This window comes from Scylla paramamosain, chromosome 3, assembly GCF_035594125.1.
Source record: "Scylla paramamosain isolate STU-SP2022 chromosome 3, ASM3559412v1, whole genome shotgun sequence".
In the NCBI taxonomy this organism is placed as follows: Eukaryota; Metazoa; Arthropoda; class Malacostraca; order Decapoda; family Portunidae; genus Scylla; species Scylla paramamosain.
The window spans coordinates 9,959,377-9,979,540 of NC_087153.1; the positions used below are offsets into that span (position 1 = coordinate 9,959,377).

At 44.4% G+C, this 20,164-nt stretch overlaps 1 protein-coding gene across 2 annotated transcripts in view; it reads left to right on the top strand.

Moving 5' to 3' along the window:
• Nucleotides 1-4,582: 4,582 nt before the first annotated feature.
• The window catches only part of LOC135090095 (rho guanine nucleotide exchange factor 18-like), a 175,981-nt gene continuing 160,399 nt past the window's right edge, over nt 4,583-20,164 (top strand). For both annotated transcript variants that reach the window (XM_063986435.1, XM_063986452.1), the window contains exon 1: nt 4,583-4,615. In XM_063986435.1, coding sequence (XP_063842505.1) covers nt 4,598-4,615 — 18 coding nt within the window. In that variant the 5' untranslated portion in view covers nt 4,583-4,597. The remainder of the gene's footprint in view (nt 4,616-20,164) is intronic.

Here is a 20,164-nt window from a genome sequence, read left to right on the forward strand (position 1 = left end):
ATTTTGCTGATTAATATTTTTGTTATTATTATGCGTTACATCTTCACCTATGCTCTCGCTGCCTCTGTCACCACCACCACCACCACCACCACCACCACCACCACTACCATTACCACTACCACTGCCACCACTACCATTACTACCACCACCTACCAGCACCACAATTATCACTCGCGGATTATTAAGAATATTAGGAATACGTACTCAGTAAAAATGAGAAATGAAAGCGAAAAAAAATAGTATTTCTATAACTGGCAAAGGAAATAATATCTCATTAGTGTATGTGTGTGTAGACGCATCGGTTTATATATTTTTTTAAAGTGTATTTATGTATTTGTTTGTTTATTTACTTGTTTATTTACTTTTTTTTGTTTTTGTTACTTCTCAAAACAGGAGGTGCTTAAAGGATGTTCACACACACACACACACACACACACACACACACACACACACACACACACACACACACACACACACACACACACACACACACACACACACACACACACACACACACACACACACGGGCAGACTTAGCAGCCCTTCAGTCAATCCGGCAGTTCATTCCTTGATTGCCAGCTCTGGAAATTGATGAAAAAGGCCCAGAATCCACTTAGGTGATTGGCATTAATGAGAATTGTGATGCTGAATTTGTCGCTCCTCTTCTTTGTGAGGCGGCGCGTGTGTCTGTACGTGCAATGCCGTGGTGACTGTGTTGGGAGGGGGAGTGGGGGATGTCTACCACACTCCTTTCCTTCAATGAAATGCTACAGTACAGCGTCTTTTGTCAGTGACGAGAAGAGGCTTAAAGTAACTTCGAGGTAGGACACATTAGGTTTACTTAGTGATTACGAGGAGGAAAGTTTATGTTTGCGAAAGATGAAGGTTGGTCGTTGTAAAGTGGCTTAGTAGTTTAAGTAATGCTCGTAATGTCTAGGTCTGTAAATTTTGATGAAAATGGCTCAGTTTCTCACCGGAGGCATGTCGCTAGTTAGTCCTCGCTGGTGCACGACAAGGCTTGATGTGCAGTTTTGGGAAAGTTTACCAATACATGCTAGACGCAACATGGAGCAATATACTCTATGTACATGCGTACAGATATTTGGCAGAGAGATGCAGGAATATCATAGTCTTACACTCTTACTTGCAAGACTTACTGGCGAGGTTGGGGAATGTTTACCAGTGCATATTAAACGCAATATTGAGCTATAGACGCTATGCAGATACAGATATTTGGCAGATGCACAGAGACAACAGTCATACACACGAGGCATGTCGCGGTTTAATCCTCCCTGATGCACTACAAGGCACAATGGGAAGTTTAGATGAAGTTTGTCGGTAATTAGAGGCAACGCGGAGCTATACTATACCGTGGATGCAGATATTTGGCAGAAAGGTGCATGATGATGATAAATTTGACTTTTACTTAGTGTATGTGATGGTGATGCAAGATGTAGCCACTCATCACAGTCACCTCTTCTTAGTGTTCTTCCAAGGTATATGAGATCAGCGGCCAACACTCCACAGCAGCGATTTCGTTTAGAACATAACAGCATAAGAAAAGAAGGGAAGCTGCAAGAATCCCTCAGGCGTACACGAAACAGTTCTTGTATGAAGTATGTTTACCTGTGTCCACCTATCATCCTCATCCAAAAATTTGCCTAATCTTTTAAAGCTCCCTAATGACTCTGCACTAACAACTTGATTAGTTAGACTGTTCCGTTCATCTACCACGCTATTTGAGAACCAATTCCTGGGTATCTCTATTTTAATCTAATTTCATGTTTTTTTTTTCAATGCGACACACAACACTAAAAATCACTGTATAAAATCCTCATAAGCACGTAGAAGGGATGGTTGGCACGAAACACAACGCCTCCTGTCCTGTTTGGCCTCCCAAGAACTCCCATGGACTATTTATATCTCCTGCTCTCTCTCTCTCTCTCTCTCTCTCTCTCTCTCTCTCTCTCTCTCTCTCTCTCTCTCTCTCTCTCTCTCTCTCTCTCTCTCTCTCTCTCTCTCTCTCTCTCTCTCTCTCTCTCTCTCTCTCTCTCTCTCTCTCTCTCAAACAGTTTGAACTCCTGAAGGACAAGTGCCAAGACATCAATAAACTTTTAGGAATTAGATCTGACGTCTTTTTCTTTTCCTGTCCATTTTTAAGTGACTGTCTGGAGTCGAGCTGTAGCAGTCATTTGTTTGTAGCTTTCTTTGTCGTCGTCGTCGTCGTCGTCGTCTTCCTCCTCCTCCTCCTCCTCCTCCTCCTCCTCCTCCTCCTCCTCCTCCTCCTCCTCCTCCTCCTCCTCCTCCTCTCCCTCTCCCTCCTCCTCCTGTTACTACTACTACTACTACTACTACTACTACTACTACTACTACTACTACTACCACCACCATTACTACTACCATCAACACTACTGCTGCCATTACCACAATCACCATTACTTTCCTCCCGCAGACTACCTTCCTTGACGCAGTACATTCCGCCCCTCGTGACAGTCTTGCCACCCGACCCTGCACACACCCCATCTTCTCCCCTCGCTGGCGTGGTAGTATTAGGGCGGCTGTCAGATGGCGGCGGTGGGAGGACGAGGTAAAGCTACTGAAGGGATATTCATAGGGGGACAGGAAGAGTGGGAGGGAGAGAAGGAATGCTGAAGGGAAGAGATAAAGAAGCATTTACGATGTTGATTTTAAGAAAGGAATAAAAAAAAAATATACTGCAATGCGTCAGAGATGAGGTGCTTCCGTAATGATATTAGAGTCTTATTTCTGTTTGTAGCCTTGTGGTATTGTTCGGAACGTCTGCCTTAAGTTTTCCTATGGAGGTCAACAGTTGAGTGGCTCGTTGCTCCTGGCGGGGACTCAGGTCGCAGGTTAATGAATGACCATGCGGGCTGTGGCGGCGAGGAGGTGCATTGAGAGGTATTACGTTAGGTTGTAGATATTCAACCTGTGACTAACGTAAGATAGAGGGAATGAAGTTTTGAGGTTCGGGAGAATAAGATGAGGTGGACAACAGTCTTAATTATATATATATATATATATATATATATATATATATATATATATATATATATATATATATATATATATATATATATATATATATATATATATATATATATATATATATATATATATATATATATATATATATATATATATATATATATATATATATATACAAAAAAAAAAACAGAAGGAAAATAACCCTACCCAACTGTGGAGGAGTAACAAATAAACAAAGAGGGAGAACAAAATGGAACCAACCAATGTAATACTTAAGAAGTGCTGGCAGGAGGCGAGGGAGGAATTTGGAAAGTTTCAAGTTGACTCAGGCTGTGGGGATCCTCGCTGCCTGATAAGTGGCAAATACTCATATATAACCTCGATGAAAGGAGGGTGGGGAGAAAGTATAGATGCCTGGCTCGCGAGGATTGGCTGGCTGCTAAACGAGGGCAGGGGGAAGGAGTATCCACGGCCGAATCACGTAAAAGGGGAGCGAACCACGTAAACGAGGAGCAGAGTGGTGTGTGGAGGAACGAGCTTGTGGCTAGTTGAATGGGTAGTTGTATGGCGGGCGCGGGCAGCCTATGTGTTCCCAGCCAGTCACGCAGGTTAACCGTAACAGAGGCAATTGCTGTCTTATCGAGACAGAGGATGGGGAGAGTACAGCTACAGAGAGTGGCTAGATGAGGCAATAAACAGGGTGATGAGTAGAGACTTAGAGATTGGTGAAAAGAGACATGCAGATAGTGAAGGGAAGTTACAGTTCATTAGGATACAGTTCATGAGAGTACAGAGTTGTAGAGTGTTTAGAAGAGAGAGTAATGAGGATAGTGAGAGGAGACGGAAAGAGTAGTCAAAGGAAACAGATCCTTGTATATTTTTCTTTTTTGTTAGATTATTTCATTGAGTTTTGCGATGAGCTTGTCTTTTTTTTTTTTTCAAACTGAGAGTCAGTTTGGACATCAGTGATTCAGGAAGCAGCGCCGCAAACCAAACAGCGAGGGAGGCAGCGACCGCGGCGGCTCCCTCGTGGCTCCCGACACTTCCTGCTCGCACTCCGCCACGCCGTGACTCGAGAGTAAAGCACACACACACACACACACACACACACACACACACATACACATAGAGAGAGAGAGAGAGAGAGAGAGAGAGAGAGAGAGAGAGAGAGAGAGAGAGAGAGAGAGCGTGCGTCATCTGCGAGAAAACACGGGTATTGGAAGTCAAGAGTTGTCCAGCAAGAGGGGAAAGAAAAATAAATCCATCATTGATTGGTTAAAAGTTTTTATTTTTCTCTTGTTGAGCAACTCTTGACTTCCAGTACCCATGTTTCCTCGTAATTGACACACACACACAGAGAGAGAGAGAGAGAGAGAGAGAGAGAGAGAGAGAGAGAGAGAGAGAGAGAGAGAGAGAGAGAGAGAGAGAGAGAGAGAGAGAGCGCGGAAGAAAAAAATCAAATATAACTTTTAATTCTCAATAACGACTTGCATTTACATATCAATGTCCTGCGGCAAAAATGTTGGAAACTAATATTTCTTTTTTCATCCTTTTCAGGTAATGTGAAGGAAACGTGAGCTGGGTTAGTGGGATGTTGGTGGCAGCCACGGTAATGTGTCGTGTGTGTGTGTGTGTGTGTGTGTGTGTGTGTGTGTGTGTGTGGGCGTTTTTACAAGTGTTAGTGCATGGTAGTGTAGAAGTATTGTAACCCGCAGATGTTGTGGTGTACAGGATCTGAGGTATTCGTACATTTCTCCTATCTAGTCTCCGAGTCTATATTTGTGCTGTTTCTTCATCAGTTACTGTTTACTTGCTATCTCTGGCATCTCTCTCTCCTGTTGGTCCATTTCAGTGTAGAGAGAGAGAGAGAGAGAGAGAGAGAGATTTTATTCACAGAGCGTTTATAGGTTTGTGAATAAGACTGGTTTATTCCCAGAGGACAGTCTTGACACGAGAGAGAGAGAGAGAGAGAGAGAGAGAGAGAGAGAGAGAGAGAGAGAGAGAGAGAGAGAGAGAGAGAGAGAGAGAGATTTTGACTACCTCACAGTGACAGCACACATCACATTAGGGTCAGTTTTGCAACCTATCCTGGAGACCAAGACGGCGTAGGACTGGAAGAGGAAGGGTAGAGATCGCTAATGATGTGAGACGGAAAAAATAACTAGAAATATATGATATCCTGAGAGGTCCGTTTCTTGAGGCATCTTTCTTGGTTTCTGATGATTTTGCTACGTATTTTCTGAAGTTCTCCTCCGAGCTGCCTTGCGTGGGTCAACTAGCCTTACTCTGTGTTCTGATTTTAATGTTAGGTTCCTCGTGTTCTCATATTCTAGTTCCTGGGTTTTACTGAGGTACTGGGGAAAAATATCTGGAAGTTTTATGGATTTCCTAAGAGCTAAAGTACGTTTTTTGTTGTAATTCTTTACAGATTTGTATATTTCTTCTATAGTAACCCTTTAGTTTTATTTTTCTTTTGCTAACAATATTTCTTGTTTTGTATACAAATTCTAAAACCTCTCCATTTTTTTTTTTTTTTTTTCATGAATATACAGGAACAGCGCTACACTCTTTACCTGGCCTAGCTTTTTCATGAGACTTTTATTGTTCCTTGACATTCAACACAATCAACAATACATGGGTCTGCCCCAAGTGGTGTCCCTGCAGACCCTGGTATTCCCCAGGGCTTGTGTGTTTAGCTAAACCAACCGGCGGGCCACGTTAACTCAGACCGCCTTGGGGGCTTCCGAACATCCGGTTCCCTGGAAGTTGAAATGAGTGCTTTTGAGAGGTCAGTTCAGCTTCACTTGGCCACGTCGACGCAGCTTTTATTGGAGGAAAAAGGATATTCATGAGGCAAAGATTTTTCCACAAGGCACCGCGTGAGGTCATGGTGCTTTGTGACGGCCAGGCTCCTGTGTGGTGTTCCTCGCCGCCGCCTTTCATGTTGCACGTTTGTATGCCTCGCCGCCACGCTCGCCTTGTTTCGTTTTTACTTTGCGTGTCAGGATATTAATGTAAAGTTCTCAGGTACTGCTCGGTGTCATTCTGATGCGATGCGCTGAGCTAGGGCGTCCACATCTCTCTCTCTCTCTCTCTCTCTCTCTCTCTCTCTCTCTCTCTCTCTCTCTCTCTCTCTCTCTCTCTCTCTCTCTCTCTCTCTCTCTCTCTCTCTCCACTAGATACGTATATTGGCCACAATTTACTGTACATGGCATTAATAAAAAAACAACAGCATGATAATAATTAAAGAAAAAGGAAGATTTTGTACAATATATACGTAAAAGATAAAACTACACTAGAGAACACCCCACTGCCCCCCAAAAATTCCCCCCAACACACACACATATACACCTCATTCTTCCTCCGCTCCCCTCACTACAAAGACACACACACACACACACACACACACACACACACACACACACACACACACACACACACACACACACACACACACACACACACACACACACACACACACACACACACACACCCACACACACACCTCATTCTGCCTCACATCAGGAAACGCTAGTAATCCAGTTAAGCTATCACGCGGTGCACGAGGCGATCACCACCAACAGGGCAGCGCGGGTCCAGATTCTGTTTACCACAGTGCCTTTGGCCTCTGTTGTCTCCCGAGCGAAGGATTTAATCAGACCATGTCCTGGCGCGCCCCTTGAGGTCAGCGTCCTGTCATCAGTATTCAGAGGGATGTCCCAATTCACCCTCGCTCCCTTCCTATCCTTTCCTTCATGGTCTCATCTCTCTCTCTCTCTCTCTCTCTCTCTCTCTGGACTTTATTCTGAAAAACTTCTGTTCCTACCTCCGCTGTAGTTGAAGGTAACGCCGGTCTTCTAAGGGTGTTTTTATGATTCTAGTGACAGATTAACGAGATTTTTGGCATTATTGGAAGGAGAAACAGTCTTGAGAACCTGGCTAATTATCTCTGTGGCCTTCGAAAATAGTTGAAGTGAGAGAGTAAAGCGTTTCTGGATACGGGCCTCTCTCTCTCTCTCTCTCTCTCTCTCTCTCTCTCTCTCTCTCTCTCTCTCTCTCTCTCTCTCTCTCTCTCTCTCTCTCTCTCTCTCTCTCTCTCTCTCTCTCTCTCTCTCTCTCTCTCTCTCTCTCTCTCTCTCTCTCTCTCTCTCTCTTTCTTCCGCACCGCTTAGCCCTCGCATTTTTCTTTCCTTCCCCCAAATCACTCATCCCTGGCCTGCCCCCTCTCTCTCTCTCTCTCTCTCTCTCTCTCTCTCTCTCTCTCTCTCTCTCTCTCTCTCTCTCTCTCTCTCTCTCTCTCTCTCTCTCTCTCTCTCTCTCTCTCTCTCTCTCTCTCTCTCTTGAAATCTTTCTCCCTAAATAAATCATTCAACGCGCTTAACCCCTCTCTTATTCTCTCTCTCTCTCTCTCTCTCTCTCTCTCTCTCTCTCTCTCTCTCTCTCTCTCTCTCTCTCTCTCTCTCTCTCTCTCTCTCTCTCTCTCTCTCTCTCTCTCTCTCTCTCTCTCTCTCTCTCTCTCTCTCATTCCTTGTATCATTCCTCCTTTTACTTTCATCCTTCCGTCTCCCTTCTTCCATGTCTCTCTCTCCCTCTTCCTGTCTCTGGTTTCACTTTTTTCTTTTTTTTATTTCCAGCACAACACTATTATCTTTTTTGGGTTCTTAATGTAGTGTGTATGTGTTGTGTGTGTGTGTGTGTGTGTGTGTGTGTGTGTGTGTGTGTGTGTGTGTGTGTGTGTGTGTGTGTGTGTGTTTACTGTTTTATGAGGATTTATAGTTATTGTTTTAAGTGTGTAGTGCATAATTTCTCTCTCTCTCTCTCTCTCTCTCTCTCTCTCTCTCTCTCTCTCTCTCTCTCTCTCTCTCTCTCTCTCTCTCTCTCTCTCTCTCTCTCTCTCTCTCTCTCTCTCTCTCTCTCTCTTCTTCCACCCTTACTTTAGATTAGAAAGTGGAAAGCGTAACTTATCACAAACATCCCTGTAAGATCTAATATTGCTTCTGTTGTTAGTCCACTCTTTTGTGTTCCTTTGTGTTCCTTTCGTCAGGTCTCTCTCTCTCTCCCTCGTTCTGGCCACGCTCTCTTTCATCTGCCTCGTAATGGTCCCCAGTTGGCCTTAAATGCTGCGAAGATATGATACTCCATCTGTTGCGGCTTGTGAAGAGTGCGAGGAAGATGGAGTAGTGGTGGGTGTCTGTTTCAGTGCGGGTGTGTTTTGGTGGGTAGGTGTGAGTGTTTTGTTTATTATTACATATATTTTTATTGTTACTACTACTACTACTACTACTACTACTACTACTACTACTACTACTACTACTACTACTACTACTACTACTACTAATACTTTACCCTCCTGTATCTCTTATCTAATATCACGTAACTTATCACTCGTCAGTATGATAAGAAGCAATACATTACTTTATGTATGTCCTTCCTTTGCGTTCCTTCATATTATTAGTAGTTATAGTTGTAATGAAAAGTCGTCTCTTTTTGAACGTAGCTTTGAATGGCGTCCTCTCCCATTCCTTGTCCCTTCCCCTGTCCCATCCCTGCTTGCGTGGGGATGAAGGGTAAAGCGCGCGAATCTTCCGTTAATGAAAGCCATGTCGCCTCCAGCCAGCGCCCGTGACACCCTGCACACTTTACCTGCGCCGAAATTGGTTCTCCAGCGGTTGGAAGGAGCGGCGCCCCAACACTTCAGAAGGATTTTTCCTTCATGCGATCGTAATTGCCTGCCGAGTTTTCATCGCTTTTATCCCGCCGAGGAATGAGAGTAATCCTCTAGTGAGCGTCGCGTCTTCACCGACTTACGTGTGTTGTTAGAAAAGTGACTGGTGCTAGAAGGTGTGAGACAGGCCAGTTGTTGCTGATAGATTAGGATTGGTTGGATTAGGTTAGGTTGTGAGGAGGTACGAGGAATGATAGTAATCCTCGGGGAGTGTTGGATCTTCATTAATTCAGATATGTGGTTGGGAGAGTGACGGATGCTGGGTTATGTCAGGTATGTTAGATCATGCTGACAGATTAGGATTAGCTAGATTAGGTGGATGATAAGATGCGAGGAATGAGTCTAATCCGTGAGAAAGCGTCGCGTATACCAACTTGTGTATGTAGTTAGTAGAGTGACGGATGCTGGAAGGCGTCAGGCAGGCCACATGTTGCTGACAGATTAGATTTGGTTGGATTTAGGTTAGGTTATGAGGAATGAGTCTAATCCTTGAGCAAGCGTCATATTCTCAGCAATTTATGTATACAGCTCACTTTTATGTGCCAGATTAAAGTGACGCTATGATTCAGTTCCCTAACACACACACACACACACACACACACACACACACACACACACACACACACACACACACACACACACACACACACACACACACACACACACACACACACACACACACACACACACACACACACACACACACACACACACACACACACACAAAAGCTGATTCTCTTGAGGAGACTCTGCATTAGCATCTCTACAGTTCTTTCTATTTATATTTCTAAACCAATCAAAAAACTTACCCGTAATTCGAGTGTGTTTCGCCAGCTGCTCCTTTCCTCATGGGAACTCTGTGCTGGCCCGCCTTTCCGTGACCCTCCGAGCCCTGCCTGAGAGCGAGTCTGGCCCGAGCGGAACTGAAGGCCAAGGACGAGAGGGGAGAAATCTGGAAAACAATGCGTGAAGTTTCTCTCAATTTTTCTTTCGTCTTATTGTTACCTCCGCCAATCTCTCTCTCTCTCTCTCTCTCTCTCTCTCTCTCTCTCTCTCTCTCTCTCTCTCTCTCTCTCTCTCTCTCTCTCTCTCTCTCTCTCTCTCTCTCTCTCTCTCTCTCTCTCTCTCTCTCTCTCTCTCTCTCTCTCTGAGTTTCTTTATATTCCTTTTTTCGTACTCTTCTTTACCGTCATTCCTCTCTTTCGTTTTTCATTGGTCATGTTTTTTTTTTTTTTTTTTACGCGTTGTTTTCCTTCCTCGGCCTTTGGCTCAATCACTGCGTTTATTTATTTATATTCTTCTTTCCATCCTTCTTTACTGTCATTCCTGTCTTTCTTTTTTTATTGGTTATGTTTTTACGCCTTGCTCTCCTTCTTCGGTATTTCGGTCACTCTGCGTCTACTTCTCTCCTATTAAGATTGGATTACCAAGTCTAAGGTTTAGTTTCCGCACACCAACTGATCTGTGCTCCCGGCCCTTTAAGAGTATAAGCCTCGGATAAGTGAATTACCTGAGAGTCAGTGGAGCTCCCTAGCGCTGGTAAAAAGTTAGTTAATGACGTCGTGCTTGTTAGTTAATGACCTGTTTCCTTAATGCCCTTGCCTCCTCGCAGCGCTTTCCTTTATGAGACAATTCTTTCTATCTCCCTGATCCTCCCCAGTTCAGATTCCTAGGGAGGGACGCCGCCAGGCAAGGTATCAGCAGCTCTATCTGGCAAGGGCGCCGCGGTACCCTCAGTAGATCAGCAGGGAAGCCAGAGGAGTGCCCGCCGTCAACTGTCTTACCACTCAGCCAGGTCGTCCACAACTGCTCGACCCTCGTACTCTCCTCCTGGATTAGATGTTTTGCCTCAAGCCTCTATAAAATGCCGCTCCCTGTGCCGGCTGGTGAAGGAAGCCAGCGTCTTCCTCCGAATGGCTGGAAGCACTCAGCGCTCCTCACCTGCAGCACAAAGCCTTCTCGGAACTCTCGCTATCATACACTCGCTCTGTATTACGGCCCACATCTCTTCCCCTCCCTTTCTCCCGCCTTCCTCCCGTGGCCTGCAGCCCCTCGCCCCCACCGCTGACCGTGTGAAGTGGAGGGAATGGAGCGACGCCCTGACGCTGGCATGGCACTTCACTTATTATGTCAGACTGGCGTGAAAATAGTTCTTCATTAATATATTACCGATCTCAGTCCCATTACCGACTTTCAATAAAAAATTCTGTTTCCGTTAAAGTTCTTGAGAAAACGAGGACCCGACTCACTGATGTCTTAAATCGAATCGGCGCCGCTCGCCAGGCGCCGCTGAGTGCCGCCCCGGGTATTGGGAGCAGCGGGAGTGCCTGCATTTTGTCTGTGACAGCTAATATTTGTTCAGTCATTCGTTTCTGTACTTACCAGCCACGACGCCCCGCCGAGGTGGGAAATTGGTGTTTGGTGGTACTCAGGCGGTGACTCGAAGGGTTGCAGGGCGCGGGCTAATCCTCGCCAGGAGGGGGGCGGGTCTCCCACGTGCCCTCCCTCTCCACCAGGCGTCCCCGGGTGGTGGGTGTCGCTAATTGTTTACTGGCGGCGGAGCGGGAATCGTGGCTGGGGGAATTAAGTTACTTGACGGCGCAAGCTACACAGTACGCGCTCTCCTACCTTCCCTCCCACTCCCACGACTACTCCCCCTCAACGCCTGCCTTACCGTATTGCTGTTTACTCTTGCAAGGCAGAGCTGCACCCATTAGCCTTGGCACACGGAAGAGTACGGGAAAGGTACCGGGCCAGAGTAAGAGTCGCTGAAAAATGCTTGAAGTACCGTGCCAGTCATAGCCAAGCAGTGTGGGGGAAGGAGCAGCCGTGAGGACGAGTGTTAATTTTGTATTCATGAGTTTCATGTGGAGTTTGACAAAGTTCCCTCTTTCACTAGACTCATTGCAAGAAAATATTGATAACGTGACTCTTCTAACCTAAATTACCACACCACAGCGTTGCACTTCAAGTATGATAACGTTTACCTTTCTCTAAAACCTTCAGGAATGTGAGGCGCATATGAATGTTACCCAGTAAGTCACACTATTTTTTTTTTTTTCTTCCTCTCATTTCGGTAACATTCCTTGTATAGACTAACATTTGGTGACTTTTTTTAATACTGCAGTCTATACACCACATCTTCCACAACCATTCAGTCGTCAATCCATCAGTCCTCTTTTTCAATGGGCTGCTTCCGTGAGGAGTCGCCAGAGCGAATCAGACTTTCTGGAACGAACTTGGTCTTCGCGCTCCGTCTTCAGTGTTACAATTAAAGACAAAAAATGGGGATGTATACACTGGTGAGGAAATAAAAACCAATATGCGAACGCTTCTAAAGACATATTGCCTCCATCCAACACTAACACTCCAACCGAACACTAGCCTTGCTTTGGACACTTGGCCGTCCTCCACAGTACCCCAACACTGCCTGTTTAGTATTAACACTTCACCCTGCGTCTCCCTCTGGCTTCTCAGGCGCACAAGGTAGCGTCGGGTCGTTATTACCTGGAGGAGAGAGGGTCGGCGGAAGTTACAGGAAAGAATTAAATGCACAGGGTCGCTTATCAAAAGAGGACATGGCGTTGAAATTGCGAAAGGTAATGGAAATGTTGAAATATCGGGAAATTAATACTGTGTTGGGGGAATGGGGAGAGAGAGAGAGAGAGAGAGAGAGAGAGAGAGAGAGAGAGAGAGAGAGAGAGAGAGAGAGAGAGAGAGAGGTGGTTGATGTAATAGAGTGTGTTAATGGATGTTATTGTGACTTGTTATTTTTTGTGCACTTTCTCTCTCTCTCTCTCTCTCTCTCTCTCTCTCTCTCTCTCTCTCTCTCTCTCTCTCTCTCTCTCTCTCTCTCTCTCTCTCTCTCTCTCTCTCTCTCTCTCTCTCTCTCTCTCTCCAGTCTTGGTTCACCATTAATCACGAATACCGTTAACGCCTCCTCCTCCTCCTCCTCCTCCTCCTCCTCCTCCTCCTCCTCCTCCTCCTCCTCCTCCTCCTCCTCCTCCTCCTCCTCCTCCTCCACCACCACCACCACCACCACCACCACCACCACCACCACCACCGCCTTGTCTTGAGCTCCAGCGTGATACAGAATCCTCTCTCTTGATCCGCCTCTCCACAGCAGCTTGCCTCAGCCACCGCCCCCCTCGCCTATTAATCATTTGTTTCTCTCGCTGTTTGTGCTTCCTCTGAGGGCGCTGCGGGGACTAGGGCGTGGCATCCATCTACAGTATCGTACTTCCCTTTCTGCGGCGGTACGGGAACGGAAGACAAGGGCGTGTGGGTGGATAGGCGAGTGGTGACTGCGAGTAAGATGAGATGGGAAGGGAAATGGAAGGGAAAACTTAGATGTATGTTTTGCTGTTTTTTTAAGAAAGGTGAAATGGGTGTTTTGAGGGAATTGGATGGGAAAGCGAAGGGGAAATGTAGGATGTATGTTAACCTCGCTACTATTTTTACTGCTATTGCTTATATGGGAAAGGAAGAATAGGTGGTTCGTTGAAATGGGAAGAAATGCGAAAAGGGAAACTGTTGAAATATTAATTTTTACTTCTATTTTTAACTATTACTAACAAAGAAAAGGAAAAAAATAGGTGTTTGGGTGGAATGAAAAAGGAATGTACAAATGGAAAAATATGCAGAATATATGATAATTTCACTTCTACTTTTACTATTATTTTTTTTTTCATTTATTCATTTATTACGTGTTCGTGGTTCAATCTCCATTTCATCTGCCTTTGTTTCTTATCCAGACGCTTTTCTTTTCCCTGTCTTTCTTTCTGTGCTCATCCAATGGCAGACCGCCCGCCGTGCCACTTCAAAGGATAAAGCTGTTACTCTGACTAGAAAGAACTCCTCCTCCTCCTCCTCCTCCTCCTCCTCCTCCTCCTCCTCCTCCTCCTCCTCCTCCTCCTTCTCCAAAGCCAAAGCCAAGGAGTATTGGAAATCATGCATGCTTGAAAAAGACCCGGACGTAACTCTGTCTTAGATGTCTCCACTCTTCACTCTTCCTCCATCTTCATTACTCCTTCTTCCTTTCCCTCCGCAATCTTATCTTCGTCATTCTCCTCCAATAATTTGTTTCTCTCATCCAGTCCTTTCCTCTAAAAGACTGACTTGAATCTCTCTCTCTCTCTCTCTCTCTCTCTCTCTCTCTCTCTCTCTCTCTCTCTCTCTCTCTCTCTCTCTCTCTCTCTCTCTCTCTCTCTCTCTCTCTCTCTCTCTCAGCTGCAGTTGTGTATCTCTTACTGTCTTTTATCGTTATTTTCATAGTTACTGCTCTTCTGAACTTACTAACTGCATACTTCCCCACTCCCAAGACCTCGCTGCACAAGAGTTTCTACTTACTCTTAACCTCCATTTTGTCCATCTTACTAATGCAAGAGTTAACCAGTGTCTTCAGTCTTTCACGCCTTTCACTGGGAAACTCTGAAACTCTCTCTCTACTTACCTTTTTTTTTTTTTTTTTCCGCTCCTCCGTACGACTTGAATGATTTCACAAAGAGGAGTGTCGGCATATCTCAGAAACTAATCAGGTTAACTTTTGGATTCTTCTGTTGTTTATTTTTGCTAATGGGTTTGTAAGTGTGCTTTTAATTGTTTATCTTTGTATCTTTGGTCGGGCTCAGTAATACGAAAATAATGAATAAATAAGATTTCATCATCATCTCTGGTCCAACAAGTAGCAAATGTGATATCACTTATACGCAAAAGAATAAATAAACAAAATAGATAAATGAATAAGTAAATCTTCCAGCATCTCTATTTCAACAGGTGGCCAATGTCATGGCTCCACAACAGTCAAGTTATGCACATTATGACTTGCAACATTTAATACATTATGTTTGGTGAGCCACCGCCAACTGTTGACATCAGGGAGGAGCTTGGCTGGGTCATCACCACCACTACAATATATACAAAGCGTTGTGGTGGTACGAACATTAAAGTTTAACAGGATGCTCGCGGCTTATGGCAAGATCGGTACTGATTTCAAGACGGGAGATGTAGCTCTCTCTCTCTCTCTCTCTCTCTCTCTCTCTCTCTCTCTCTCTCTCTCTCTCTCTCTCTCTCTCTCTCTCTCTCTCTCTCTCTCTCTCTCTCTCTCTCTCTCTCTCTCTCTCTCTCCAATGAGGCAATGAAACACCTGGAATACAACATGCATTATGATATCGATCTGATTCTTCAAGACAGCTGGTGTAGTTTTCTTGTCATTTACAACTTGCTAATGAGACTTGTCGAATACATGTAGTTATGATACAATTCGGATGCAATACGGTGGTTTAAGTATGCTAGTCATTAACAACTAGCTAATGAAATACGTAGGACACAACATACTCTTAGGATACAGTGAAGCTTCCTCAGGTTACACTAAGAACACTGCATAAGTACAACACCCAGAGTATATAGCAAGACACGAAATACATCCCCTGAATGAGAAGCACTGCATGTCGTGAAGCTCAAACCCTCTAGTCTCTCCTCCTCGAGTCAAGATCACGTGACAGCCTCCAGACCTCCAATAGTCTTGCTGAATCAGACATCGATATCTTGAACTGCAGCGGAAGGCGACAAGGTGAAGCAGTGACAAACTGATTAGGAAGTGATGCGATGTGACACTGCCCTTAGTTTTTCTTTCATATTTACAACGTGTTTTATTTTGTCTGAAGGAGGATATGGTATAGCTTTTCACTTTAGACAACAAAGAAGTATTCTACCCTAGCGCTTACCTTTAAACTTTACAATTCAAGGGAAGAAGAAAATTACGAGCGTTTTAAACAAAGATTCACTGTTTTCACTGTTATACAGAACTGAGAGAGGAAAATATATTATCATTTACTTTTTATTGTTCAGTGTTCGTCATTTACCACCACCACCAACAACAACAACAACAAAAACAAAAACAACAACAACAGCAACAACATTAACAGCAACATCGTATCACCGCATTCTCCATCTAAATAGTGCACCACCATCACCTTCTCCTCCTCCTCCTCCTCCTCCTCCTCCTCCTCCTCCTCCTCCTCCTCCTCCTCCTCCTCCTCCTCCTCCTCCTCTTCCTCCTCCTCTTCCTCCTCGTGCTCACAAAGCCAGGCAGCGTGGTGCGGAGGGCGGCCAACACGTTTGAATAATTAAGAGACGTTCTACTGCGACCTGCCTCTCCTCCCATTGATCTTCCTCTTCCCTTTCTTCCTCCTCCTCCTTCATTCCCACCTTCTTCCCCACCTTCTTTCACCCTTCCTTACTTCCTTCCTGCCTCCTTCTCGCCTCTCCTTCCTCTCTTATCTAGTTCAGCTTTTCATCTCCCTCTCTTCCTGCTCTTCCTTTCCTCTCTTTCTCTCCTTTCTTCGTCTTCTCTTTTTCCTTCTCTTCTTACTGTGGTGTGATGTTGAATAGGGTTTTAGTGTGTGTGTGTGTGTGTGTATGTGTGTGTGTGTGTGTGTGTGTGTGTGTGTGTGTGTGTGTGTGTGTGTGTGTGTGTGTGTGTGTGTGTGTGTGTGTGTGTGTGTGTGTGTGTGTGTGTGTGTGTGTGTGTGTGTGTGTGTGTGTGTGTGTGTTTTGCGTCCTAGTTGACATTTCTCTTTCTCACTCGTCATATGAGAGAGAGAGAGAGAGAGAGAGAGAGAGAGAGAGAGAGAGAGAGAGAGAGAGAGAGAGAGAGAGAGATGCAACAGGTTCATAATATTCACTGTGTCATGTCGCCTCCCTCTTCTCTCCTCCTCCTCCTTCTCCTCCTCCTCTTCCCTTCTCTTCTCACTTCTCCTCTCCTCTCCTCTCTTCTCCTCTCCTCTCCTCTCCTCTCCTCTCCTCTCCTCTCCTCTCCTCTCCTCTCCTCTCCTCTCCTCGCCTCTTCTCTCCTTTCCTATCCTTCCGTTTCTTTTCCTTACTTTTCCTCTTTTTCTCTGTACACACTCCTTTTTGCCAATAATGTGACCAACATAGCAACTAACTAAATAAATAAATAGTTAAGGAAATAACAACCTTCATAATCAAGTAGCCTAACGTAACCTTACCTAAATCAACACAACTAACAAAACTAATTAACTACGTAAATTCAAGGGAACACGTTTGCCTTCCATGTTTATTACAGTGGTCCTTGTTTCTCCGTTTTCTGTAGCATTCATAGTAAACCTTAAGCGTTATAATTGATATGATTTGTTGGTGTTGGTTAATGATGATGATTATGTTGGTGGTGGTGCTGGTGGTGGTGGAAGAACTGAGAACGGTTTAAATTTCTCTCTCTCTCTCTCTCTCTCTCTCTCTCTCTCTCTCTCTCTCTCTCTCTCTCTCTCTCTCTCTCTCTCTCTCTCTCTCTCTCTCTCTCTCTCTCTCTCTCTCTCTCTCTCTCTCTCTCTCTCTCTCTCTCTCTCTCTCTCTCGGCACAGGTATTCTTGTTCCTCCCTATTAACTTTAAACCCTCCCGTACCTCGCAGCTCCCTCACTAAATACAACATTCTTTCTTCCTTTGTTTCCCTCTCGCCTCCTCTATCTCCCTTCCCTCGAGTTTCAGCTGCAGCCGCTCCAGCTCCTGCCTGCACAGTCTTAAGGGCGTGTTGCTCATTACTGAACTAACTGCTGTTGCTGCCGCTGCTACTGGTGTTGCCTGTTTTCCTTGTCTCGCCTTCTGTTGCCACTTAACACTGCTACTTTTGCTCTGTTACTGGTGGGTGTTGTTCGTGGTAGTAATGGTGGTGGTGGTGGTACTGTGTGTGTGTGTGTGTTTGGAGGATAGAAAGGGAAGGACGTTAGTGGGGAAGGGTATGTGTGTGTGTGTGTGTGTGTGTGTGTGTGTGTGTGTGTGTGTGTGTGTGTGTGTTTCATCTATTTCATCTCGTTCAAGTCAACATTTCTGTTTCATAGTGTGTGTGTGTGTGTGTGTGTGTGTGTGTGTGTGTGTGTGTGTGTGTGTGTGTGTGTGTGTGTGTGTGTGTGTGTGTGTGTGTACATACTACGTACATACTACCTGCATAATTGTATTTGAACAGGATTGAGTCAAGCTCGTTATGTTCCGTCTCTTAATATTACTTTATCAAACGTTCCTTCAAATTTATGCAAATGCCTCACAAATACAATTTCCTGCGGTGAATGGTCCCACGAGGCAGCGGCTCGCGGTGGGGAAACAGCGTTCGTGATTCATATACACGTAACTTTTTTTTTATATTTTACTGGAAGCACAATTTCCTTCTGCACCTTTTTTATACTTTATTACACTAAAAAGTTATGTTACACTAGAAATTGTTGTATAGACGTTTTTTTTTTTTTCCTTCAGTAACATCATACTAGGCAGGAAGGAAGGAAAATTTATCAAGAGCTTATATATTGCTGTATAATTGAATAAGTGTCATTTTTGTACCCTCAGCAGCATTGTACTAGAAAGCGGGAGCATACTGACAGTCTGTATTTAATTTGGCACCAGAAAGTGTTGTTACGTTGTCGATTATGTAGAAACTTTTATACTTCGAACAATATCATACCAGGGAGCAGGTTTGAGTCTCTCTCTTCTTAATGTGACACCAGAAAATTATTGTCATATAGTTAAACAATTGTCACCTTTTATAATTTCAACAATGTACTAGGTATAAGATGAATACTTGGGCTTTTGTTGATGACGAAGAGTAAAAGTCTTCGGGGCTCTGTTCGATATATATAGTGCGTACAGATATATGTACAGATAATCAAGAAGCAGAAACAAGGTAATCCCCAAAACAGCCCTGCGGTACGCCATTTTCCATCCTGAACCGTCATACTTTTCTTTATACTTGGCTTGCAGCGTCGGAAGGTAATCATGCTACAGCCACGAGTCTTGAATGGTCGGTCTGTCATATTTGTAAAGGCTTGGGTACTTGGTCCCTCCCATGGTGGCTCAGGCAGAATTTTGGAGCGAAACCTTTGTAGAGATTCTTGTCGACCCTCTGAGCTCCCCGATGCATTCACCGTGGGAGATAAGGTTGATAGGAAGCACATGGATATTCTTTGACCACTTAACGGTAACTTATCAAAATACTTTTCTGTGATATCTATTTTGTATGGACCCATAAGAGGATACATGTGATTAACCTGTTATTTCATTATTAGTATTTGTTTTTATGACGTGCCGTACTTATGGTCAATATAAATTATCTAACTACCTATATATCTATTCTATCTATCTTTTTTTTGTCTGTCTATCTTTAGCTAATGGAGACAAGGAACTCCTTACTTAGAGCATGATATTCTTTTCAGTTCTAGTCGTACAAAGGAAAAGTTCAATGTTCTTTTTGAGTACATGCCCTTTAAGTCTTGTGTTCTCGCCTTTTTTCCGCGTATCCGCACCATGCTCTTCCCGCAGATGAGAATATCGATGCGAGTGTCGATATTGGTAAAAACGTACATGCAGAAGCGAATGTGAATGTGGAAATGAGGGTGAGGATGCGTGTGCGGTTTCCTGTTTAATTAAGGGGCTCCAGGCATGCAGGTGCACATATCTCGTACATCTCTCTCTCTCTCTCTCTCTCTCTCTCTCTCTCTCTCTCTCTCTCTCTCTCTCTCTCTCTCTCTCTCTCTCTCTCTCTCTCTCTCTCTCTCTCTCTCTCTCTCTCTCTCTCTCTCTCTCTCTCTCTCTCTCTCTCTCTCTCTCTCGTGTGTTTGTGCGTGTGTGTTTAAAAGATCGAGGTCCCTTTAGAGTGTGATGCTCATCTTTTAATAATTCTTTTAGTATCGCGGCATTAGTTTATTTTTACCTTGGATATCACTAGAGGATTATATAAAGTCCACGATGACAATTTTGTTAATGAAGGGATTAAAAATATTTCCGATTACTCATCCACTAGATTATTCTTTTTATTTTTCTGTATTCTAACAGATGGTGACTGCAAGAAGTTGGAAAATTATACGTTGTAGTGAATGTTTATGGGTGCAGTGAAAGAAGACATGCTTGTAATGGCTGTGACTGAGGAAGGCGCAGAAGACCGATTGCCTTAGAGAAAGTTGATCCATTGTGGCGACCCGCGGAGCAGCTGAGAGAAAGGAATAAGGAGTTATTACATGAACAGGACGCTAATATTACATTCGACGCTTTGCTTTTCACGTACCATCACTTACAAACTGCTTGAGTTACCCTTGGGCATTCAGCCTTTAAGTGATTTAAACCCTGGAGGCGAAAACCCGCTAATTGAAGGCAAAGCAGAGGTAGAAGGGGAGACAGAAATAAGACAGAAATATCAGAACGTTGGACACAGTGACTTTAACTCCTGGAGGCAAACTAAATATAGCATTAGAAGTGGCGGAAGGTTAAAAGGTAGAGGGGAGAGAGAGGTGAAGGATCCGGGATGATCGACAAACTAAATTCTGCACAAGAGTTTGGTCTCAGCGTTCATTTCTGGTCCTCTCTTGGGGTTGAGGGAGGCGCGGCGCTGACTGCCCGCGTGAGGAACTTGAGATCTCTGGAGGGAAAAGTGG